Source organism: Monodelphis domestica, chromosome 4 (genome assembly GCF_027887165.1).
Source record: "Monodelphis domestica isolate mMonDom1 chromosome 4, mMonDom1.pri, whole genome shotgun sequence".
NCBI classification, from domain to species: Eukaryota; Metazoa; Chordata; class Mammalia; order Didelphimorphia; family Didelphidae; genus Monodelphis; species Monodelphis domestica.
The window spans coordinates 432,176,197-432,186,488 of NC_077230.1; the positions used below are offsets into that span (position 1 = coordinate 432,176,197).

The 10,292-nt window shown below is 46.1% G+C and overlaps 1 protein-coding gene across 9 annotated transcripts in view; it reads left to right on the forward strand.

Annotated features, from left to right (window-relative positions):
- The first annotated feature begins 539 nt into the window (after positions 1–539).
- The window catches only part of LOC103102197 (zinc finger protein OZF-like), a 71,741-nt gene continuing 61,988 nt past the window's right edge, over positions 540–10,292 (forward strand). Inside the window, exons 1-5 of one of the 9 annotated variants that reach the window (XM_056825540.1) lie at positions 1,004–1,180; positions 1,736–1,855; positions 5,639–5,765; positions 9,339–9,391; positions 10,017–10,112. In XM_056825540.1, the coding sequence (XP_056681518.1) occupies positions 1,084–1,180; positions 1,736–1,855; positions 5,639–5,765; positions 9,339–9,391; positions 10,017–10,112 (493 nt within the window). In that variant the 5' untranslated portion in view covers positions 1,004–1,083. The other 8 variants (XM_056825542.1, XM_007492408.3, XM_007492410.3 and 5 more) reach the window with 8 other exon arrangements.

Consider the following 10,292-nt stretch of genomic DNA (forward strand, 5'->3'; position numbering starts at 1 on the left):
CAGGGCAGGGCTGGAGGGGAAATGGGGGGAGGGGAGAAGGCTGCAGCCGCCCAGGTTATGGAACATTTCCTATATGACCCCTCCCCCACCAGGAGGCTTAACCCAGGGACCAAGGCAGGAGAACTCCATTTCCCAGAATGCCTGTCAGGACACCATTCAGGTCCTGTCCCTCTCCATGGAGGACTGCATTTCCCAGAATAGCGCTATCCAAGTTCCTTCCCCACCTTGGCAGCCCCAAGGCATGTTGGGAATATCCTGTGCGGGGGTGGGGGTGGGGTGTCTCCGCTCCTGGGAGGCTCACAACTGTGCTTCTTGGATCTTTGCCGGGGGAGAGGGGAGGGGAGGGAGGGGAGGGAATCAATGCGCAGGCGCGGTCCAGCTCCCTGCTCTGGCAGCTGAGACTTGGTTAGGGAGCCTGCAGTGTGGGCAGGACGGTGTGCGCATTTGCAACAAGAGGGGCAGGTCAGGGAAGGGGTGTTGGGAAGTAAAAGCAGGTGGTGTCGGGGAAGGGGAGACTCTGTGAGTGTGTGTGTGGGGAGGGGGATTCCCAGCACCACCTCCCCGGGCCTTGCGGAGCAGAGATCCATTGAGGAATCAGTCAGCCAGTTAGTAGACACTTATGAGGCACCTACTGTGTGCCAGGCGGTGGCCTGACGCAGTTTCGAGTCTGCAGAAGCAGGGTAGAGCTGAGGGGGAAATGGGGGTGGCGGAGAGAAGGCTGCAGCCCACTAGGGGACAATTTGTGATTAGCCCTTCCCCCACCAGGGCTCTAAACCCAGGCGGGAGGACTTCATTTCCCAGAAGGCCTCTGTCATGACTTCCTGGCAGGAAGTCCGGTTGCTGTGGAAGACTCCGTTTCCCAGAATTCCTTGGCTCTGACGTCACGCTAGTCTTGCCACCTCCCTTTGTGGCCGCCCCAAAGCTTGCTGGGAATGTAATGTGGGCAGTCTCAGCTCCTGGAAGGTGGACAGTCCTGGTTCTCTGATCATTTCTGGGTGAGAGGGGGAGGAGGTGTCAATGCGCAGGCGCGGCCCCGGCTCCCCTCTTTATCAGCTGAGACTTTTTGCTCCCTAACTTTTGGGCATGGGACGGCCCGGGTGTACCAGTTCCGTGTTACTGAGCTTGGGAATGGGTGGTGCTCGTGTGCGCATGTGCACTGAGAGGAGGGGCTGGACGCAGTGTAAGTTCTTGTGAGGGCGGAGGGGCTGCCTCAGTGTTTCCCTGTCTGTCCAGCACCTTGAAGGACCTCAGAAAAGGGACCAACACGGAAGTGTCCGGCAGCTCTGTCTGGACGGGGAGCCATGGCGGGGCTTCGCCCTCCTCCAGTGGCGGGAATGGCCCCTCCCGCGGCGAGAGCCGGAGGCAGCTGGGGGGAGGGGCTGCTCAGGTCCGATACGCGGAGGGGCGGGGGTATCTGCCTGAGCCCACCTGCCATGTTAGGAGCTCTGATCTCGGGCACTGAGGAAATGCCAACACGCTCTCCCCACCCCCACCCGATGGCTCTCCCCCCCCCCCCAATTACCCAGTAACCCCTCCTAGGAGTCTCCCTCAGTCCACCCAGTGCAGTTTCAAAGTGGAGTGAAGCCAAAGATGGCGGCAGAGGGGGGCGGGGCTTCCTGGCTAGTCCAAGGCCCTTCCCAGCCTGAGGTTCCCCCGGGTGGGTGGAGAGTCTCCCCAGAGGCCAGGGAAGGGCCTGGGAGCCCCCCTGAGCCCTCCCCTTCTCTCCTCCCCCCAGGCGCACACAGAGGACGTCTCCCCCCTCGGGGCTGCCACCCCCTGAAGCACCCCAGGGTGGCCCCGCAGAGAGCCCGCAGCCAGAGCAATGGCCCCCGGGACCCCGAGGCCCCCCTCCCAGGTGAGTGCAGCCCCTCTCCAGGCCAGGCTGGACTCCAGCAGAGCTCAGAGCTGGGTCTCGGCAGGCCTCCAGGGGCGCCGTCACTGCTTGTCCTCAGGGAGCTCCGGGGTCCGCCCTGGCTGCCCCCCATCCAGCAGGTTCTGGGGGTTTTCCAGGACCCTCGTTCAGAGCTGAAGATCCAAACTTGACCTGTGGTCAGTGGCAGCTGCAGGTGACCCCCAGGCCCCCCTCAGGGCCCCCAGAGCAGGTGTTTGCGGGTGTCTGGCGGGTCATGCCAGGCTGCAGCGGGCAGAGGAGGGCGGCGGGCGGCGGGCAGAGGGCTTTGGTCAGGGTCGGAGCCTTTGATCAGTCCAGCACGAGGTCAGAGGAGAGAATGGACGAGTCGGCAGAGGAGCCTCTCCTGGCCGCAGTCCTCGGGAGCTCGAGGGTGGCCTGACTCTTCCCAGGCTCGAAGGGCCCCGACGGGCCGAGCTTGTCTCCGGGACCTCCTCAGGCCAGCCATTCACTGGCCTTCCCGGCTCCTCCTTCGGCCTCCCCAGACGACCACACAGAGCTGAGCTGTGATTCCTCCCACAGAAGGCTTTGCTGCCATGAGCTGGTTGAATCTGATGCCCCAAACTCGGTCCTTTCCAGTCCTGGCCTGTATTTGGTATGGGCTGCACAGTTAGGGTCCTACCTGAGTCTCCCTCGTTCTGGAAGTTGTACGTAGAGTGACTTATGTAAAGGATCCTCCGTGATGGGAAGGCAAAGAACGACTCCCCCTGGTCACTCCACTGTCGTCAGACTTGGTGACGGGGTCCAACCTGAGACTAATGAGGCGAGAGAGTGAGGAGCTATCACAAGGCTCTATTGTGGGAAGGTTGGGGAGAGGGTGAGGGAAGAGGCAGACCTGGAGAGGGGGCCATGGAGCTGGGATGCAAGGAGGGGCTGGGAGGGAGACAGGCAGGAGTGAGGGGAGAGCCCGTCCCCTGTACATGGCTAGGGGTCTCCACCTGGGAGGAGAAGGGGGCAGCCTTTTATAGGGTGGTGGTCTGGGATGAGGTAACCTGTGTTACCTCTTCTCGGTCAAAGTTGGGGTTCTTGTGTCCAGTTCACTGGATGGCCCTAAGAGGGTTCAGAACCTTGGAAGTTCTCAGGCCTGATGGTCAGTGATTCAGGGACATCATTTGTCTAGACCTGACAGCAGATTTCTGGTGTTCTGCCAGCTATTCCTGGGGCTTTGTCTTACTGTTTGGACAGGTTCTAGGGTTGGGGAGTGCTATTGGTCTTGCTGGGAAGGGAAAGGGGGTTTTGGTCCCAGGGTCTGTCAAAAAGGAGGTACTTCTGGGTAACATCACTGAACTTGATGATCTTGAGCAATTTAATCTCCATTCTTTTGAGGGGGACTCTTTAGAGGGGTATTTCTTTACTTTATACATAAAAACTGAAGATGGGGTGCAGCTAGGTGGCTCAGTGGATTGAAAGCCAAACCTAGAGATGGGAGGTCCTGGTTTCAACTCTGGCCTCAGATACTTCCTAGCTGTGTGACCCTAGGCAAGTCACTTAACTCCCAATGTTTAGTCCTTACCACTCTGCCTTAGAACCAATGTATACTATTGATTCTAAGATGGAAGTAAGGGTTTTAGAAGAAAAATCAAATTGAGCATGTGCTCTGTCCTTTTGCCATGTAGAAGAAATTGAATAAGATCTTGGAGTTGTGGGGCTTTAGCCCATGTGAGAAGGCATTTTAAAGAATTCTGCCCAGGATTTTTACTCTTCTTCCTGGATTAATTGCTTTAAGTAAAGGATTTGGCCAAAACAGAGGAAGGGGGAAAGAAGGGAAAAGGGGGGAGCTCTCAGGGTGACCAGCCTTGTGGGTAAATACTCAGGTGGAATATCAAGCCCTTGGGTGGTTTAGATGCATGGAAGGAGTCTAGGCTAAAGAGGGCTCATTCTGGTGGCAGTGGCATTCCAGATAATAGAGGGCAGAACTTGAGGCAGAGAAGCTGGCAGGCTCATAGGGCAGGTGGGGCAGTGAGGACTACTAGGAACCACCCAGATTAGAGGAATTCCAAACAAGGAGTTGTCTTCTTTTCTCTGCATTCTTCCCTTTGAGCCCAGATTCCTCTGTTTCCTTTGAGGCTGACATCTTTCTGCATTCTGGTTCTAGCTCTATCTGAAGGAAGAGCTTTTGCTGTCTGTTTCTCATAGCTACCCTTTCCACTGAACTTCATCTTTTCTGTCTGAACTCAGAGGGTATTCAGATATGTCAGGACCAACTCTCCCTCCCAGACCTGCCTCCAGAGGCTCTTCTCTGCCTCTGCTCCTGTTGTGGGAAAGTAAGTTTTGTTGTGTTAGAAGGAATGCTGGTTCTGGCCCAAAGAATTGCAGCTCAGACCCCTTCCTCTCCAGACATGAAGATGTCTATTGAAGGGTATTACACATAATGTAGTCATGGGGATGGAAAAAGCCATTGCAGGGGGGTGGAATAGCCCCCAGATGAGTATCGAGGACAGTCGATTGGACCCTGTAGGGTTTCAGATTTCTAGATTGTATTGAGGGTCTGAGGAATCATCTTCCCATGCTTAGAAACTCAACCTTTCCTCAGACTATTCCTCCCTTGGAGGTTTCAGGGGAATTCCAGGCTGAAAAATAGAGAATGGGAAAGGAAGAGGTGAAATGGAAGTTTTTAATACCAAGCATATCCTGTGTTTTTGATGTAGGAGATTGGAAAAGTAGGAGAACCCTGCCAAGAGGCGTGTTATTGTCAGATCTGGCTACTAACTTGTCAGTTATTCCTCAGTCAGCCTCTTCTTCTCTTGATCCTTGATCCCCAGGTTTCTGTAGTTACAGGGCTAGGCTTAGATCCCTTGTTTTTCATAAATATTGTGTTTTAGAAAATTAATGTTGAATTGTGTAAAGGTTAAAAATAATGGTTTAACTCCATATATAAGAGAATGTGGTCACTAATATTATAACTCAAGTCAAAATGACTTTTTAACAACTTTATTTACAAAATAGAGGTAAAGAGTAAAGTAGAGAAATGTGAAAGAGAGTAGAGAAAATATCTAACTTAACAAGCTAAATATTTGCTCCAGCACCTGGCTCAACCCAGGCAGGGCTTGTTAACCCTCCACTGGAGGACCTTCACTTGGAGGATCTTGTGGGGAATAAAGCAAGAGTTAAACCCATGTAATGTAAGAAAGAGTGATCCAGGCGGTTGCAATGAGAAGTCAGGCTGAAAGAGAGATCAGTTGAAAAGCAGCAGTAATGGCACAGAGAGAGAAGCCTGGGAATTCTAAAGGGGTTAGAACTCTGAACTGTCAATGGTCTTCCAGCCTGAGAGGTAAAGGAGGAAGGTTGTTTTCTTGGAAGCCGAGAAAGAGCCTATCTGTTTGGGAACTGTTATTCCTTCTGGGACCCAGAAATACCTCCACTAAAAGTCTTCAAGAACAGCCACTGGTTTTTTAATTTGCATGCCCAATTCATTGACCTCTGCCCTCCCTAATTTGTTTATATATGAACTCAAGGAAATAAATTTCCCCGAGTACTGCTTTGTCTGCATCCCATATATTTTGAAAGGATGTCTCATTATTGTCATTTTCTTCAATGAAATTATTGTTTTTATGATTTGTTCTTTGGGCTGTCAATGGCTGGTCTCCAGTGCTGGCTCTGATACTCTTCAAAGTTAGGAGTTTGAGTAAATCCCTTGTGTGCTTCAGTGTCCTCCAGACAGTGAATGAGGGTAGTACTAGATGAATTCTGAAGGTTCAGTTCTAAGACTTGTGTCTTTTACTCGTTTAGGGGTCAATAAAATTCAAGGATGTGGCTGTGGACTTCACCCAGGAGGAGTGGGGCCTGTTGGACTATTCTCAGAAAGAGCTATTCAGGGAAGTCATGCTGGAGAATGTGCAGAATCTACTCTCTGTGGGTAAGGAGCATTTCCTCTGTTAACTTTGAATCTTCCATTAAGGGAATGTCTTCATTAAAAGTGCTGATCTCTGCCCCAAGTTCTCCTGACCTCTTTTCATTAAAAAAAAAAAAAGTCAAATTAATGAGAATCCAAGTCATTCCCCAATTGACAAATGGTCAAAGGTTATAAATAAGTTTTCAGATGAAGCAATCAAAGTTCTCACTAATCATATAAAAAGAATTTTCAATCCTTGATTAGAGAAGTAAATTAAAAGAACTCTGAGGTACCACCTCAGCCCTAACATATTGGCTTATGTGCACTAAAGGAAAATGACAAAAGTTGGAGCATATGTGGCAAAATTGGGACACTTAATGCATTGCTGGTGGAGATGTGAACTGATCCATTGATTCTGGAGATTGTAACAATTAAAATTATAGATAAAGCTCTACACTCTACCGTTCTGTGGCCCTTCTTCCCACAGAACTGGCAGGTAATGGATTGATAATTGGATTTCTGGAGAGGGGATAGTGCCATTGGTTGAGTATCATGCCCTCTTTCCAGTTTTCCAATCTTATCTGTTAAAAATGTCCATTTTTTTATTGTTTCTATGATATTATTCTCTTCCTCCTTTTCTTTGTTTCCCTTTAAAACATATAAAACTGTTTTCTGAAATTCTTCAAGGTCTATCTCTGGCCATCTTGGGCAATGTGTTCTAAAATAATCTCTAATCACTTTGCAAGAGTTAGTGCAAAGTGCATTCTAATTGTTCTTAAGCTATTTTCTTGAGATAGTTCAAAATCCAGGTATCTCCCCCAAACTTGATTTTTCTATCCATGGGTGTTTCTTTCTCATTTTGCTTAATCTTTTCAAATTCTGTCCACTTCTCTGTACTGTCTGCACATTCCCTCATTGCTGTTAGGATGGCCTCTCTACAACAGTAGATTTTAACGGTATAATTTTAAAAGATCCTCAGAGTCATTATAGTCCCATTCGGGATCCTGAGATGATCAATGTGCTGCATTATGCCCCCAGGTTTTGATGACATGAGCAATTATTTTATTTTTCTCACATTCAGTTAAAAAAGCCTGTAGCAAGTTTTCAAAGTCCTTCTAAGACGGATTATACTGAAAAAAATATGTCTGTCATCTTTTTTGTTTTAAAAAGAGATCTTGTTCATATGTGGGAACATTTCATGTAAATTCATTTATTTCTTGGGGAGTAAACAGTATATTGTGCCTTAAAGTCACCCCATTCCGTCCTATTTCAGGTACTTCTCTTAGAGGAAATAGGCCTCTAGTTGAATTTTGTACCTGTGGTGCAGTTCGACCAGGACGAGTTTCTCTAGGAGGATGAGATCTCCTTTGGGCTGGAATTTGGTTTTCTGTAGGAGAAGGAACATGAGAAACTGGGATTGCAGGGGAAGGGTTTTGGGGGTGAAATTCAGCCAAAATTTGCACTACTCGAGAGAAGGAGTCTGTTAACTGAGCTATAGGGAAGGTTTTCCATCTCTATTCTGGGAAAGGAAATTTCCTCATTCAAAGGTTCAGAAACAGGTCTTTTTATGGTAGGGTGGATGTTTGCCAATTGATCCTGTAAGAAACATTTTAAGTTTTTCTAACTGGGCTTGCATGTTCTCTTGCATTTTATCCTCAATTTTTTGGGTATTTTTCTGAATTTGAGCTTCAAATGATTTTTTTATGTTAGCATCTCTAAACACAGTATTGAGAAGTACAAAAATGACATTACCTATTAATATAAAAAATTGGAGGTATGCTGTATTCCTCAGTGCCCCTAATTCTTCAACTGCCATTTAAATGTCGAAGAATGTAGTATTCATATATATATATATATATATATATATATATATATATATATATATATATATATATTTGTGTGTGTGTGTGTGTGTGTGTGTGTGTGTAATTATTTTTCTAACGGTCTTCACAAAACATGTGGGGAACAGGACAAAGCCAGGACTTTCTACAGGATTTTCCCACTCCTAATCTAAGCAGTTGTTCCCTAAGGGAAAGGAAATTTAGAAACAGCTCTCCCAGCCAGGACCTTAGGGCCCTATTGCTAAGATTTAAAACAGCTGTGTTCTATCTAATTTAAGGAGAGAGGGAGAAAAGGAAAAAAAAATCCAAATTTACTTAACCTGTATAGCTGATCCAAATAAGCTATTAAAAAAATAGTCACAGTAGAAAAAAGTTTAGGAAAGTTAAGAAGATTGAGGGTATTTTGTCACACTGATGTGGTTAGCCAAAAACTGTTAACAGTTAAAATTATAGTTGAGACTGAAAAAAATCTAAATTTTAATGGTCACCTAGGGAAATCCGAAATAATAAAATACCCAGGTCAGCTGCCAAATTTTTATGGTGATTTAATTACAACAGGAGGAAAAAAATATTAGAGGGAGAGAAGGAAAGGAGTTTAACTACGAACCACTCTGGCTTAGGCTGATCCAAAGTGGGCGGTTAGGCCTTGGAGAGACAAGGCAGAGAAAGGGGTTAGTCCTTATCACTCACATGACCAGTCTGAAGGAAAGCTATCTGCAGGGCTCCTCCAACTCAAGCTCCAGGATCGAACTGAACTCTAGCCCTCCTCACAGGAAGTCCTGAGCACTCCAGAGGCTGTCCTCTACCTCACTTCCTGCATCTCACATGTGTCAGTGGTGGCTCAAGCTTGATTTAGGACCACCCAGAGGTCTGTCCTTTTTTTTTCACATGTCTGTTGAAGGCCATTTTCTCAAATAATTAAAACTTGAGTTTGATTCAGAACTTCCTAATCTTGTTACACTGAGTGTGGAGAATGTGGGTTTTCAAGACCTGATTCTGTTATTCCAAGTATCTCTATTGTTATTGATCAGGAAATAGCTAAATCAGATCTTCTAAAGAATGGTCTGATTAGGGTGGAATAGTTTTGAAATTCACAAGGTCAATTTGGAATGACTCCCAAAGGGCTATAAAACAGTGCTGCTCCCCTTTTAATCAGTAATACCATTACTAGGCCTATACCCCAATGAGATCAGAAAAAGAGGGGAAGAACTGTTGGAAACTATTTGTATCTCTTGGTGGTAGCAAAGAATTGTAAATTGAAGGGACATTAGTTGATGAATAACTAAACAACTTCTGGAATATGATGGTAATGGAATATTATTGTGCTGTAAGAAATGGTGAATGAGATTATTTCAGAATGAGCTGGAAAGACCTATCTGAAGTGATGCAGAATGAATTAAGCAGAACCAGAACATTGTGCACAGTAACAGTAATATTGTGGAATGATTAACTGTAATAGACTTGACTATACTCAGCAATACAGTGATCCAGTAGAATTCTGAGGGACTCGTGACAAAGAATGCCTCCAGAGAAAGAACTGCTGAACTTAGAATGCAAGTGAAAGCATATAATTTTTCTGTTGTTTGTTTGGGTTTTTGTTTAGAAGTTGTGGTTTCCTATGATAATTCACTTATGAAAATAAATAATATGAAAATAAAATTTTTAAAGGAATATAAAAGTGTAGCTCATAGCCTCTAATTCTGCCAGGTCTAGTGAGTTTATCCTGATTCTTCCTTCATTCTTTACTCAATTGCAGGCCACATGATAGGAATGGAATAAGCATTTCAAAATACCTATTTCCTCTCCCAGGTAAAGAAGTCCATTCATTTATGAACACACTATGAATTTGATGCTCATATTGTCCTCAATTCATAATTGATACAACTGAGGTAAACAGAGGCCCAGGAGTACCTATTTGTCATTTCTATGAAGCTAAGTTAAATTAGTTTTTCTCCAAAATTTTTTTTTTAATCCTTACCTTCTGTCTTGGAGTCAATACTGTGTATTGGCTCCAAGGCAGAAGAGTGGTAAGGGCTAGGCAATGGGGATTAAGTGACTTGCCCAGGGTCACACAGCTCAGAAGTGTCTGAGGCCAGATTTGAACCCAGGACCTCCCGCCTCTAGGCCTGACTGACTAAGCCACCCAGCTTCTCCCTCACTCCAAGTTCTGATCTTCTAATCCTTCGCCATTAGCTGCCTTTAATTTCTATATAATGGAGGTTGTGGAATGTGCCTATCTTTCTATTATAAGAGGTATATGAAGATGGAATTTTCTAATTTCAAATGAGTTACATGATCTCTGCCTTCCTGCATATGTCCCAACAGTGAGTAGAATAGAAACCATTATATAGGTCTTACTCATATGCCCCTTTTCATTTAGAGCACTATGTTTTTTATTTTTTCTCCCAATCCCTTCATTCTTTCTCCTGCCCAGGGCTTCCAGTTCCTAGAGAAATTTTTATCTCCTGTTTTCAGCCAGGGAAAACACCATGGCTGCTAGAGCAAAAAGGCCCAAGAAACTCCTGTGCAGGTGAGTGAAGTGAAAGCAGATGCATAAGGGTTGTTATTCCAAAAGACCTTTATCTGTTGTAGTGAAGGGAGTACTAGACTGAGGGCTGGCAGACCAATGGTGAATCATGCTATTTATTTCCTGAGAGATGGATGATGAACTCAGTATAGAGTATGAGACATAATATATAGTAGGTCACAA